Below are 15,143 nucleotides of genomic sequence, written 5' to 3' on the forward strand. Positions count from 1 at the left end.
AACAGAAGTTTATTCTCTCACAGTTTAGGAGGCTAGAAGTCCGAATTCAGGGTGCCAGCTCCAGGGGAAGTCTTTCTCTCTCTGTTGGTTGTGGGGGAAGGTCTTTGTCATCAATCTTCCCCTGGGTCTAGGAGCTTCTTGGTGCAGGGACCCCAGGTCCAAAGGATGCACTTGCTCCCAGTACTTCTTTCTTGGTGGTAGGAGGTTCCTCTCCTCTCTGCTCAATTCTCTCTTATATCTCAAGAAGAGATTGACTCAAGATACAACCTAATCCTGCAGATTGAGTTCTGCCTCATTAACATTACTGCCTCTGATTCTGCCTCATTAACAACATAGAGGTTAGGATTTACAACACATAGGATAACCACATGAGATCACAAAATTGTGGATAACCACACAATACTAAGAATCATGGCCTAGTCAAGTTGACTCACATTTTTGAGGGACACAGTTCAATCCATGACAGGGCCCCACATTTTTATTTTGTATGGGGCCCTGCAAATTACATAGCCAGTCCTGTGTGAAATATTTACTTTCTAGCCTTTTATAGAAAAACTTTGGTGACCCCTGGCCTGGAGTCAACTAGTTCTCCAAGGTTTATTGAGACAATCAGAAGTGCCAGCCCCCTCTTGTCTTGAGATGTCTTTCAACACTTTAGTTGATTCTATAACTCTAAAGAACGTGCTGACATCGCTACTTCTTGGGAAGTGGCATTATCTACTGACTTTCCATTATGGAAGATAATGATTCAGCTCACATTCCTACCCACTGTTCCAACCCCAACATGTGTGTGCATCCGTATGTGTGTGTGCTTGTACACACACACAAACATGTGAACTCACACTTCCCATCCGTCTTGCTCCCAGTATTGTCATTTTGAGTATTTGCGCTCATGTGACTACGTATACTACTTAGAGTTGAGCCTTGAAGTAAATTATGAATCCTTTTTTTCCCTGCACACTTTTGGTTTCCCCTTGGGTAACTAATATTTTTGTACGTATGTGTGTGTGCTTTCTTTTGCTTAGTTTTCTGTGTCTTGGTCACTAGCTCAGTTCTAAATGCTCAGCCAATTTTTCAGATCTCCTCTAGCACTCTCATTCATGTCAGGTGTTTGATCAACTTCATCTTCTTGGAGAAGTCTCTCCCACAGCCTCCAGATGTGCTCCAATCTGGACTGATTGCCCCTGCACCCAGGGTACACCATTTTCTTGAAGTCTCCTGTCATCGTCTTCCTGGGGATTCCCTTCATCTCATTTCTGAGCAGGAACCTCTGTTTTCTGATCCCATGCTTTCCTCTTTCTTGGTTTACTCTCTTGTTTTGGTGAAGTACTTCCTTGTGCACAGTGGTACTTAATCCTGGACTGTACCTTAGAATGACCCAGGAAGCTTTAAAAATGCAGATGCCCAGGCCCCAACCCAAGAGAATCTTTTTAACTGGCCTGGGGTGGGGCCCAGAGAATCTTATTTTTAAAATGACACATGATGGTTTTAATGTGCAGGCAAGATTGAGAACCACTACTCTAAACCCACTGCCTTTGATTCTGACTCACTCATAGCGACCCTACAGGACAGAGTAGAACTGCCGGATAGGGTATCCAAGGCTGTAATCTTTAAGGAAGCAGATTGCCAAGTATTGTTCCCGTGGAGCGGCTGGTGGATTCGTACTGCCAACCTTTCGATTAGCAGGCGCTGTACCACCAGGGCTCCAACCACTGCTCTAGTAGCTCGCTAATAAGAGACACAGGGAGGTCAATATTTTGAAATCTTACTGTTTTGAAAATGTTTTTATTTTTCTTTCATGTATCATGGAAATAATTTTCCTTCAGTATTTTGAATGCAATTCTCTACTGTGTCCTAGTTTCCAATATTGCTGTTGAGAGGTGTCTTAGGCTGGGCTCTCTAGAGAAGCAATATATAGAGAGAGAGAGAGAGAAAGAGATTTATCTCAAGGAAACAGCTCATGTGGTTGTACAGGCCGGCAAGTCCCAAGTTTGTGGGTCAGGCATCAGACTGGAGGCTTCTCCTGACTCACATAGCTGCAGGAGCTGACAAACCCAAGAGCAGCAGGACAGATAGCAGGTTGCTTGCTCACGGGCTGCAAAGGCCAATGAATCCCAAGATGGACAGGCAATACTGCAGGCCACTGGCTCAAATCCTAAGAACTGGGGGTCAGATGATGAGGAGCCAGATGCAGGATCCAGAGTGAGCAAAAGCCAGCGAGCTTTGCCAGAATGTACATATATATTGGATTCAGGCCACACCCCCAAAGGAACTCCCCTTACAACTGATTGCGTGCTCGCATCATATCACATCATGGAGGTGATTACATTATATCACAAAATAGGGGATAACTACATCATTACATAACTGCCAAACCACTGAGAATCATGGCCTGGCCAAATTGACACATAACCACAACCATCACGAGGGGTTCAAAGCAATTCTAATTACTAATCTTTTTGTGTGTGTGGCTTGGTTTTTCTCACCAGAAGATTGTAGAATCATCTTTGGTTCCAGAGTTTTGAAATTTCATGACATACCTAGATGTGGATTTATTTTCATGATCTTGCAGGTATTTGATTGGCCCCTTGAATCTGGAAATCCAGGTCCTTAACTTCTGGAGTATTTTCCTAATTATTCTTTTTTAAATCTCTCTCTCTCTCTTTTTCTGGAATTCCTATTATTTGGACGCTGAATCTCCAGGATTGGTCCTCTGTTTTTCTCTTCTCTCCTGTTTTCCATTTCTCTATTTGTTCTTCTATTTTTTTCACTTCTACTGTTACATTTTTGGAAACCCTAGCAGCGTAGTGGTTAAGAGTTGGGCTGCTAACCAAAAGGTCAGCAGTTCGAATCCACCAGGTGGTCCTTGGAAACCCTATGGGGCAGTTCTACTCTGTCCTACAGGGTTGTTATGAGTTGGAATTGACAGCAATGGGTTTGGTTTTTTTTTTTTGGTTATGTTTTTAATTTTCAAGAGTTATTTTTTGTTCTCTAACTGTTCTTCCCCTTTTTTATAGCTTCCTATTCTTGTTTCTTGGATGCAGTTATTTCTCTTATCAATCTGGATATGTTAATACAATTTTTATGGAAGTTCTCTTCTCCCAGCAAAATCTTCGTTTTCTCCAAGTTGATTTTTTCCTATTTGCTAATTCCTACCTCTCTCTTTTGTAATAGGTATTTTCCTCAGAGGTAATCCTTGGATGTCTGCTTGCTTAAGAGTTGTTGTTGTTAGTTGCTGTCAAGGAGTCAACTCCAACTTATAGTGACTCCACATGTGGAGAGTTGAAATGCACCATAGGGTTCTCAAGGCTGTGGCCTTTCAGAAGTGGATCACCAGGTCTGTCTTCCAAGGCACCTTTGGGTGGATTCAAACCACCAACCTTTTGGATAGTATTTGAGCACTTAGCCATTTGCGCCATCCAAGGATTCCCACTGAAGAGTAGTGAGACTGAAAATCTGATTAAAGCTGTGAGTGTGTGGATAGGGCTTTCTGATCCATTTTGCTATAGAAGGCTCTGGTTGGACTATTTCATTGGGAAACTCTTGATGCCAGCATCTTTAGGTCTTTCCTCTTGGGCTGGTTCATTTTCCTGAGGAGCATTTCCAATTTGCTGCCAAGAGGGTAAAGGCTGGCTGCCAGGCTTCTGAGAGCCAAGTGGAGGCAGGCATTCAAAACACCTATGGTCACTCAATCCCTTACCTCTGCCCTCCCCAGCAGCATCCCTGTATGGCTGCACTGGATGGTCCAGTATAGAGACCATCACCAGAGAATAAAATCCCAGCCTCCAAAGAGCCACTCCATCGCTGAGGCCCATGAATTCGGCCTTCTAATGTCTCACAAATGTGACCGGTTCTTTCTGTATTCACCATCATCAACTGCAGTCCAAGCCACCATCATCTCTCACCAAGACCCCTGCAACAACTGTCTAAGTCTTGTCCCATCCTACCCTTTCTGTGCCCAGGAGCCATGGGCACCTCACTTCACTGCTTAAATCCCTAACCCTCCCTGGCTCCCATGACTTCCCATGCCCTTAGGACACAGCTCCTCAGCTGGCACTCAAGGCCTCCAAGATATGGCTTCTCCTTCCCCCAGCCTGCCTTCATTCCACAGTCTATACCTCTATGGGCCCCACACACCTCTGGGCCACAGCTTCTGTTGTTTCATCTGATTTTCTCCATTTAAGACTCAGCCCAATTATCACCTCTTTCTGAAAGTCCTGCAGGCCCCTGAACTTCTCTGGGTTGGTCCTAGCACTTATCCCACCATTGGAGATTGACAGCTCTCCCTTGGGACCCCAAGGGAAGGCCTGTGTTTCTATCAGCACCTAACATGGAAAAGCTGCTTGAGCTGCACTGAGCTGCAGAGGTCATTGCCACTTGGAACTCCAGAGAGCTTTGCTCTGGGAGCTGACTGCTGAGGGAAGGGCCTGCTGACGCCTCCCAGTCACCCCATTAAGCCTGCCACCATGTCAGTGAGCATCAGGCATACCCCCTCTCTCAGGACCTGCCACAGCACATGCTGGCGAAGGGCAGAGGAGGAGGAACTACCACCAGGTATTCCAGATGCAGAGTGTGCCCTCAAAGCCAGCCCTTAGGGACCTCACTTTAGTCTGCGTTTCCCAGAGAGCAGACAGCTCACCCAGCTGCCTCCCCCTAAACGATGTACCATGATTTGAAAGTCCATTTGTGCAACAGCACTAATGGGGCATGGCGGGGAGCAGTTGCCCTCCCTGGGCCAGGTCTCTTGTGAGGAAGGATGTGAATAGTAATTGGGCCAGGCTACTAGGTTGGCCAGTGTGGGGCCAGGGAGCCCCATTCTCTGAGTGCCTGTTAGGAGTGCTTGTTGGCCTGCTGCAAGGAGGGTGTTGGTATCTCCATGAATAGATGGGGAAAGTGGCAGTCTTGCTGAGTGCCTTGCTCAAGGTCCCACAGCCAGAAGGTGGTTTAGGAGGGACTGGGTCCAGAACTCTCCAGCCCCAGCTGCACCAGGCTGCCTCCCTCCCACCACGAGGAACAGTGAGAGCTGTTCTGGCCCTACCCGTAACTTTGCTGTGTGATTTTGAGGGGCTCCTGGGCCTCTCTGTGCTGGCCTGGTAGGGGGGCTTCCAGAAGGAGATGGAGCAGGTGCTCTCCCAGGCAGAGTTTGTGGAGTGTTTGAGATTGAACTGGAGGGATGAATAATGCAGACGCTTCCTCCTCAGGGCTAATAGATTCCAGGAACCTCGGCACTGGTAGTGGTGGTGGTGGGGTGTTCTACCCTAGCCCCCCTGTGGGCTCCGAGGAGGGAGGAACCAGGTGGGGGTGGGGTGGCCTGGGCAGCAGCTCAGCAGACATTCCTTCACTCGAGTTCTGATTTCTTTCTAGTAACTGGTGCCCCTACCAGAAGTCCAGGCTGATCACCTTTGTAGCTACCTGCAAGACAGAGACGTTCCTCATCCACTCACAGCAGCCGTGTCTGCAGGGGACTCCTGACTGCCAGAAAGTCAAAGTCATGTGAGTGGGGACGGCGGGCCATTCTCCCGGTCACCTCAGCTTGCTCCCCCCTGTCCCGTCCCCCCCTCTGCCAGTTGCTGAGCCGGCCCTCCTCCCCCAGGTACCGCATGGCCTCCAAGCCAGTATACCAGGTCAAGCAGAAGGTGGTGGCCTCCGTGGCCTGGAGGTGCTGCCCAGGCTATGTGGGCCCCAACTGCCAGCACCACGGTAGGGCTCTCTCGACCCATGCCACAGGGGGCTACTCTCCCACCCCCCTCCTGCCCCAGCCTCTGACCTCAGACTTCAAAGGCCATGTGGAGCCACTGATACTCAGGTTAACGTCCCACACCTCCCTCCTTCTCTCGGCAGATCCTGCAGCACTTCCTGGGCCTGCAGATCCAGGTGACGGTCTCCAGGAGCCTTGGGGAGGGCCAGTCAGCTCTGGACCTGGTGTGTTGCCTTCCTGGGAGGGTGGGGCAGTCCCCTTGGAGTCCCTGGTTGGTTGTGCAGTAGGTGGTCTGGGCAGAGCCCCTGTGCCTGAGCCTTTTCTCCTCTGATAGGGCAGCATCACTGCTGGAAAACCATCCCCTCAGAATCAGCAGAGGCTCACCATGGCCCTCCCTGCCCCACCCCACCCCACACCACCCCACCCCAGGTGCCCAGGCTCACTGCTGCTGGCCTGCAGAGTGCGTGCGCCATTGCCATGGGCCTGCTGCCTTGGAGGACAGCTCTGTCTGGTGCCTTCCTTGCTCCCTGAATCTCACAAGCCTGGAAGAGGCCCTCCCACTTCCTAATCAGCTAGGAAGTAATGCTGTCCCTGGCCTTGGAGCAGCATGGATGAACCCACCAAGAGACACCCTTTGTGGGGTCTCTCAAGGCTGGGACTGAGGTTCAGATGGCAAATGAGTTCACCTCATGGTCAACTCCTATTGCTGACAAGGGCTGCCTTATTTTGAGGCCATGTCCACGTGGCCGAGGAGGATGGAATACCAGGATTGATTGATTAGTCATGTCTGCTGTGGGTGTGGGAAGTGTCATCAGGGCTCACTTGCCATGTATTTGTCCTTCCTGGGCTAAAGGCTTTTAAACTCATGCTCATAGTTTATCAGTATTGCCTCCCTGCTCCCCACTCCCAAATCTTCTCTGACCCTTGTGATCTGACCAGGCCTGGTTGGTCAGCCTTTGGCACTGACCTCTGACATGTGTTCAGGCCACCTGGTTGCAGAGATCAGCCAAGTGGCGGTGCAGCAGGAACAGCGGCTCAGAGATCTCCAGAATGACCTTCACCAGGTGGCTGACAGCCTCCCAGGCCTATGGACAGCCCTGGCAAGTAACCTTACAGTGGCCACAACTGAAGCAAATCAGACTGAGTTTGGTGAGTGCCTGGTCACATCTGAGACATAGGGAGGGGAGGCAGGAAGGCCTCAAGCCTCAGAGGCTCGTCTGGTGACCACGGGCCCCCCAGGAAGGGTGTGTCTTCCTGCAGCACGTACGTAACTGTGTCTGTTGTCTGCAGAATCGCCCGGCAGGTCCCTGGAGCAGGTGCTGCTGCCCCATGTGGAGACCCTTCTGCATGTGCACTTCAGCCCCATCTGGAGGGGTTTCAACCAAAGCCTGCACAGCCTTTCCCAGGCCGTAAGAAACCTTTCTCTTGATGTGGAGGCCAATCGCCAAGCCATCCAGAGGATCCAGGAGGGCTCCGTGGCCAGGGCTGACTTCCAGGAGCTGGGTGCCAAATTTGAGAGCAAGGTGCAGGGGAATGCCCAGAGAGTGGGCCAGCTGCAGCAGGATGTGGAGGCCCGCCTGCATGCCCAGCACCTGTCCCTGAACCGCTCCCTCGAGGAGGTGCAGGCCAGTATGGATGCCAAACTGAAACGGCTCCACAAGGCCCAGGAGCTCCTGGGGGCCAATGGCAGCCTGGTGGTAGTGGCTGAGGCAGGGGCAGGGGCAAGGCCAGAGCCAGAGAGCCTACAGGCCAGGCTGGGACAGCTGCAGCGGAAACTTTCCACCCTGCATAGGGAGGCAGGCCTCAGGGAAGAGGAGCTGCAGACCGCCCTGACTGACATCAGGGCAACCTTGGCCCGGCAGGTGGAGGAGATCCAGGAGTTGTACTCAGAATCTGATGAGACCTTCGAACAGCTCAACAAGGTGGGGCAGCAGGTGGAGGAGCTGCAAGTGAACCACACGGGGCTACGTGAGCTCCGAGTGATCCTGATGGAGAAGTCATTGATCATGGAGGAGAACAAGGAGGAGATGGAGCGGCACCTTCTGGAGCTCAACCTCACCCTCCAGCACCTGCAGGCCAGCCATGCCGACCTCATTAAGTATGTTAAGGACTGCGACTGCCAGAAACTCACCCCGGGCGTCATCCGGGAGGGCCAGCGGGACACCAACCCGGCCCTGGAGAAGACCCAGGTGGACCTGGAGGAGCGGCGCCAGCAGGACGGGCCCGCGGTGCGCGCCCTGAGGGCCGCGGTGGAGGACCTCTCGCTGGCGGTGGACACGCAGCGGGCAGAGGGCGAGCGGGCACGGGCTGACACTGCCCGGCTGCGCAGCCAGCTGCAAGCGCTGCTCCGCGAGGTGGCCGCGCTGCAAGCGGCCGAGGGACTGGCGCGCCGCGACTTGCGCCAGCTCAACAGCTCCTTTGGGGCGCTGCTGGAGGACGCGCTGCGGCACGAGGCCGTCCTGGCCGAGCTCTTCGGGGAGGAGATGATGGAGATGTTGGAGGAGGAGGCGGGCCCGCTGCCCCTGCGCTACGAGCAGATCCGGCTGGGCCTGCAGGAGGCTGCGAGTGGGCTGCGCGAGCAGGCGCTCGGCTGGGCCGCCCTGGCCTCGCGGGTGAGCGTCCTGGAGCAGGGCCGGGCTGGGTCCGGGATACAGCACCTGGAGCCCAGCCACGAGGAGCTGCGCGAGGAGGACCTAGGTGGGCTGAAGAAGGAGCTCCAGCGCCTGGGCGCCCAGGTCCAGCGGGCAGAGCGGTGCTGTGAGGCCTCCTGGGCCACCGCCCTCAACGACTCTCTGGAGGGCCTGCAGGGCGCGATCTCTACCACCCAGCGGGGCTTGGAGCGGCACCAGCTGCTCTTCCACAGCCTGTTTGGGAATTTCCAAGGGCTTGTGGCCGCCAACGTCAGCATAGACCTGGGGAAGCTGCAGGCCATACTGAACAAGAAAGCGAAGAAGCAGCAGAGAGGCCTCGAAGCTACCCGGACGCGGGACAAGAAGCAGGCGGAGCTTTGGGTAGACACCCCAGGCAAAGGCCGGGCCCCGGCAGCAGAGCTGATGGAGGCAGGTGAGCTCCGGGGCAGGGGAGACTGGGAGGTCTAGGGACGGGCTCTCTGGGAGCATTCCTCCGCCTCTGGGGGAGGTGGGTGAAAAGAACAGGATGATCCTAGTTACCATGACCCAAGCTCCTACCTCCCATTCAGGCCTAGGGGCCTCTTAAGCTACCTGAAATATGTTCTTGGTGTTAGTTGCTGTCCAGCCATCCAGGCTCTTACTCATGGCAACTCCATGTAAAACAGAATGAAACGCTGCCCAGTCCCACACCATCCTTGTGATTGTCCGAATGTTTGCGTCCACTGTGGCCTCCCAACCTGGGGGGCTCATCCTCCAGCACTATAACAAAAACCTGCTGCCACTGAGTCGATCCGACTCATAGCGACCCTATAGGACACAGTAGAGCTGCCCCAGAGTTTCCAAGGAGCGCCTGATGGATTCAAATTGCCAACCCTTTCGTTAGTAGCTGTAGCACCTAACCACTACGCCACCAGGGTTTCCTCCAGCGGTATATCGGACAATACCCTATTGTGATCCAGAGGATTTTCACTGACTAACTTTTGGAAGTAGATCACCAGGCTTTTTTTCCTAGTCTGGAAGACCTGCTGAAACCTGTCCACCATGGGTGACCCTGCTGATATTTGAAATACTGGTGGCCTAGTTTCCAGCATCACAGCAACATGTAAGCCATGACAGTGTGACAAACAGATGACAGGTGGTGGACCTAGAATGCAGTGAGGTTGAAGTCACTATTTGTACTAGACCCACTGTCAGTGTCAGCACTGGGGAGCTAGCGGAGCCACCTGGCACGTTAACATCTGAGGCTCAGATACATCCGCTGGTGGTCCTGGCCTGCCTGCAGCAGTAACTGTAGAGCGGGGAATGGAGATGCTTCCCCTCCTTCCATGTCATTCCCTGAAACCCACCGTCTCAGCTCTTCAACCTCCCCAACCCCCTCCCCCCGCCGCCCCCAGTTAGTTTCAGCGGGCTTTCCCCTGTGTACAGGTGAGTGTGTGCAGCCAGGTGCTGCTATAGCTGCCATGCATAGCACCCCACAAGTGGTGAGAGCAGGCAGACTTTGGACCCCAGAAGGAGATTGTTCTCTGTGCAGATATCTTCGACTCTTCTCGCTGCTCTGGGCAAGGTCCTGTGCAGTGCCCTCTTGGGCTTTACCACGTGGAATCACCACAGCAGCTCAGTGACATGTGGGTTAGCCACCACCATGTTACCTGGAACCGAGGCACAAACAGGGAAGTGTCCTGCTCACACAGCTCAAGCGGCACAGAGGAGACCTGAACCCAGGCTAGCTGCCTCCCCATCTCCTCTGAAAGGCCCTCGATGGCTGGTCCGCACACCTCCAGGTGGGCCCTGGGGCAGGACCATGAGGCTCTGTGCCTCTGCTAGACTCTCCTTTGCCAGAGGCTGAGCACTGGCGGCAGGGACCACCTCCTCACCCAGACACAGGGCTGACATGTGGGCCGTCCATACGCTGGTGCCACCTGGGATGGAGGAAGTCCTTGGCCGTGCTGAAGGCCCCTCCTCAGGTGCCTGCTCCCGTTGGCCGTCATTACAGCCCAAGAGGTCGGTGTCTCCCCAGGAGCAGCCTGAAGCAGCGGGAAGAGCGCGGGCTCTAGAATCACTGACTTGCCCCAGTGCCTTCCTCTGTAAAACGGGAGAATCACTACCCACGTTCAAGGGCTGTTATGAAGATAAGCAGATAATATTTGCGACATGCAGCACAGGCATACAACCGCTTACAACCACACTGCTTCACAGAAGTGAGGATGGCAAGACTTTGGCTTGCTTGCTTTGGACACATCACCAGGAAAGACCAGTTGCTAGAAATGGTCATCATGTTTGGTGAAGTCGAGGGTCAGCAAAAATGAAGGAAACCCTCAATGAGATGAATTGACATAATATCTGCAACGATGAACTCAAATGACCATGAAGATGGCACCAAAAACCCAAAACCAAGTCTCTTGCCATGGAGTCAATTCTGACTCGTAGCAACTCTACAGGGCGGAGCAGAACTGCCCCATAGGGTTTCCAAGGCTGTAATCTTTACAGAAGCAGATGCCACATCTTTCTCCTGTGGAGCGGCTGGTGGGTTAGTATCTGAGCGCTTTAACTACTGCACCACCAGGGCTCCCCGACAGGGCAGTGTTTTGTTCTGTTATTCACAAGGTCGGCATGAGTCAGAGCTGACTCCGTGGCAGCTGTGTTGCTACAACACAGGCTTACATGTCGCAGAAGCCCGGTCAGTGCTTCCCGTTTCCTCAGCATCTTCAGGGCTGAGGTGGTGTACCAGCCTCCCTACAGTAACTCTCCCATCTTTTTTCCTCTTGGAGTGGTTCAAACCCTCAGTCTGCCCATATTATCTTACTTGTCTTGCAGGAAGTCTGTAGAGCTTGAACCTGTGCCCTTGCCTCTAGGGAAGCCTCTTTTCAGCTTTTCTGCCAGCAAATTAGCAAAGCACAACCCTTACACCTTCTGAGGGGCATGCTGGGTCCACTGACTGGGTGGGGTCTCCCTTGGAAGGCTGGACTCTAAGGCTCAGGCAGGGAGGCTGCAGGAACCTGGTGAGGGGAGACCACACACCGGCAGAGGGCGCCCTAGTCTGGCCTTCCTTCTGCTGAGCTAGTGCGCCACCTCCTGGGATGCTAGGGGAACTGCAGTGCCAGCCCGCCAACCTTTGACTTGACAATCTCAGGCAGAGATTGAATTCTCAAAAACTCTTCCACAATTAGAGAAAAGTAAAGTTTTTTCATTTACAAGGTTGTTTGCAGACAGAGAGACGAAGGGATGGGACTCTAGTTAGGGGATCTAAGTCACTAACTGCCAGGCAAGTTGCTCCTCTACTACGCCTTGGTTTCCTCCCCTGAGAAATGGGGAGTTTGGTCTCAACAATCCCTCCTGAGGAGCATGTGAGGAGCAAGACCTTGTTGGTGCCAAGGACAATGTCATAGCCGGAACCAAAGTGGGAATTTAGCCCTTGCTCTTCTGGCCCTCTCCTCCCTTGCCTGGCCTTCCTGGCTAGCAGCCCAACTACCCCCTTCCTCACTGTGCATTTATTCACCCACACCCATCATCACCACACCCTCCTCTGCCTTCACACCTGTGTTCTCTCTGCATTCCGTCCTACCACAGCTGACTGAAGTGCTCCTTCAGGTGTGGAAATGTGGGCAGAGTTCCGGTGACCAGCATGGTGGGCTCCCAGCCTGGCTATTTATTAGTCATGTGATCTGGAGCAAGCAGCTTTCCTTCTTTGGGCCTCAATTTCCCCACCTATAATCCCAGGGCTCTGTGAAACCTGTTTTGAAAATTGGTGATGACTAAGGCTAAAAACCTGGGTCTCTGAGACTTTTCTTCCCTGGTGCCACCTGCCCCTTCCTTTCTCGAAGTCCGTGTGCCAAATGTCCAGTAGATGCTCCCTTCACTTCTTACTTCTCTCACTGGTGGTGGTACCTCGAGGACAGCAATGTCCTCTCTATCTTGTGTACCTCAAGATTCCTGGCAGGTGGCAGTAGCCTGGGAGTGAGACACTTGGGTTCCTGTACCAGCCTGCCATTTACAAGCCATATGGCTTTGGGCAAACACATTAGCCCTGTGGACCTCAGTTTTCTGTCTGTGAAGCAGGGATATTTGTCTCTCAAGGATGTTGGAAGGAAAAGGGATCAAATGAGAAAATGCTTTGTTAAAATGTCTGTCAGTCTAGATAACAGATTTGTATCTTCTTTTCTCCCAATCAATGAAATAACTGAGAATGGGCCGTTTAGCTCCTGCTCTGTGAGATACCTTGCTGTTGGGAGTGGCTATGTTACCAGTCAGTGGCCTATTTCTTTTTTATTATTGTGGAAACTACACACATCAAAAAGTACACCAATTCAACAATTTCTCCAATTCAGTGACACTGATGATATTCTTCAAGTTGTGCAGCCATTCTCACCTTCCTTTTCTGAATTGTTCCTCCCCCACTAAGATAAACTCACTTCCCTCGAAGCTTCCTATCTAACTTTTTGAGTTGCTGTTGTCAGTTTGATCCCATATAGATTGTTCTTTTAAGAAGCACGGTGCTCAAGGTAGGCATTCTTTACTAACTAAGCTAAACTATTATTTGGTTTAAAGAAGATTCCAGGGGACTTTTTTGCTTTAAGGTTTAAAGATTATCTCAGGGCAGTAGTTTCTGGGGTTCATTCAGCTTTCATAGCTCCAGAAAACTCAGAGTTTCATGGAAGTTTTAAATTCTCCTCTACACTCCCCCCTCCCCTTTTGATCAGGATTGTTCTACAGAAACTTTGATCAAAATGTTCACTAATGGTAGCTAGCACCATCCAGTTCTTCTGGTCAGTGACCTGTTTCTAATGCTAGTGTGAGGAAGGCAGGCCTAACTTCCATCCCTGGGAGAGAGGGCTGAGTCCCTGAGCATGTTCCTCCTGCATTTCAGGCTCTCCTGTGGCCTTCTATGCCGGCTGTTCAGAGGGGACGGCAGCTCTGAAGACTGTGAAGTTCAACACTACTTACATCAACATTGGCAGCAACTACTTCCCTCAACATGGCTACTTCCGAGCCCCTGAGCGTGGGGTCTACCTCTTTGCAGTGAGCATTGAATTTGGTCCAGGGCCAGGCACCGGGCAGCTGGTCTTTGGAGGTCACCATCGGACCCCAGTCTATACTACCGGGGATCAGAGGGGTGGAAGCACAGCAACGACCTTTGCTATAGCTGAGCTGCAGAAGGGGGAGAGGGTGTGGTTTGAGCTAACCCAGGGATTGGTGACAAAAAGAAGCCCACCAGGCTCTACATTTGGGGGCTTTCTGATCTTCAAGACCTGAACCCAACGCAGCTCTGACTTACCATCACCATCATCGACTTATCCAGCTCCTCCCTCCGGGCCTGGGGCTCTGGCCAGGGGTGGTCTAAAGACCACCAGTTAGTCTAGCTCTTCCCTGGAAATCTCCTGAAAAACAACGTGGTATGTGCGGCCTCCCTTACACATACTGGGTTTGGGTATTTCTTAATGATGAAGATTGAATGCTTCTCTCTGGGTGGAATGTGGCCCGAAGGAACTGTGAGCCTTGGCATGGACTCCAGTTCTCTGTCACCCCCTTGTGCTACCCAGCTTCCTTGGTGTTTTGCTCCTCCTGTGGTTGGAGACATTTGTACACTTTAAACCTTCTCCCATTATTTCCTCTTCTCCTTAATTTTATGCTAGAAAGTTGTTCTTTTCCAGAAGAAATAGGTTTAAACTAGAGTGACATTTTGGACAATATTGTTCATTCTAATCCTGAGGGAAACCAGACTCCAGCCACCACTGAGCAAAGCAACCCATGGTAACCACCAGTCAGAAATCAGACAAGGGCCTGGTTGAGTTAACCAGGGGAAATAAAATTGTTATCTTTTCCATAGTTTCAGTCATTCCTTGAATTTATCTGTATTTTTAATTTAATTTCTTTTTTTCCTTGCCTCACACAGGGTAAAATGCCCTTATGCCAAGACATGTCAAGCATTAACTAAAACGTGGGTAGCCTTCGCCCCTTTTATTTCCTCCAGTAGCTTCTGACCACCCAAATTCTTGTTAGCATCTTCAGCCAGGGTGGAGCTGAGGGAGGAAGTGATGGAAGACTGCAAAAACTCCCTCAATCATTATCAACTTTGGAATAAAGTGATGTTGTTCAAATCTCTGCTTGGTTCACATCTGGAGAGCAAAAGTATTTGGTAAAATAGGTAGAAATATGTGGCAAAATGAAACTATTTGCAATAAATATGACTGTCATTATTCCAGGCTGCATTTTTCTTCACACTTTTAGTTAAGTCCACATAAGACATTCCAAGTCTCCGCGGTAGGGCAGTAATACTGTACCAGCTGGTGACAGCTCAGAGTAGTAATTACTCCTGCATTATTCATATATGGTCTTTAGAAATATTACAGATCCAAACAGGCTTAAAACAACAGTCATCTCGTAATCAGAAGTACAGGCTTTTATTTGTAGTAGTTATTCAGTTAAGGAACCCTGGTGGCGCAAGTGCTGCTAACCGAAAGGTTGGTGGTTCAGACCCATCCAGTAGCTCCGTGGGAGAACAGACCTGGCCATCTGTGGGGGTAGTTCTCTGCCACATGGGGTTGTTATGAATTGAAATCAACTCGACAGCACCTAACAGGATGTTATTCGATATCTGTTGGATGCATTATTCTCCGTAGGAAAGTCAGATTGGACCAGGTAATGAAAAAGAGCATGTGGTTTCCAGATCAGCTTTCTCCGGTACAATTAGTTTTATAACTAAGTCCTCTTAAAAGAAATACACTAAGCCATTTAAATAATAAAGATTCCATTGTCTCCTCACTAGTCAGTGAGTTCATGCATTCAAAGTATGCTTTTAGTGGATCAAGACCACCAAG

General features: G+C 51.3%; 1 protein-coding gene across 2 annotated transcripts in view; it reads left to right on the forward strand.

Annotated features, from left to right (window-relative positions):
• Window positions 1–14,765, forward strand: part of MMRN2 (multimerin 2) — a 21,365-nt gene extending 6,600 nt beyond the window's left edge. Inside the window, exons 2-7 of one of the 2 annotated variants that reach the window (XM_049894343.1) lie at window positions 5,365–5,493; window positions 5,594–5,700; window positions 5,842–5,922; window positions 6,698–6,847; window positions 6,989–8,761; window positions 13,193–14,765. In XM_049894343.1, the coding sequence (XP_049750300.1) occupies window positions 5,365–5,493; window positions 5,594–5,700; window positions 5,842–5,922; window positions 6,698–6,847; window positions 6,989–8,761; window positions 13,193–13,578 (2,626 nt within the window). In that variant the 3' untranslated portion in view covers window positions 13,579–14,765. Of the gene's footprint in view, window positions 1–5,364; window positions 5,494–5,593; window positions 5,701–5,841; window positions 5,923–6,682; window positions 6,848–6,988; window positions 8,762–13,192 lie in introns of both variants that reach the window. The other variant, XM_049894342.1, reaches the window with a different exon arrangement.
• Window positions 14,766–15,143: the final 378 nt, after the last annotated feature.

This window comes from Elephas maximus, chromosome 8 (assembly GCF_024166365.1).
Source record: "Elephas maximus indicus isolate mEleMax1 chromosome 8, mEleMax1 primary haplotype, whole genome shotgun sequence".
Taxonomy (NCBI): Eukaryota; Metazoa; Chordata; class Mammalia; order Proboscidea; family Elephantidae; genus Elephas; species Elephas maximus.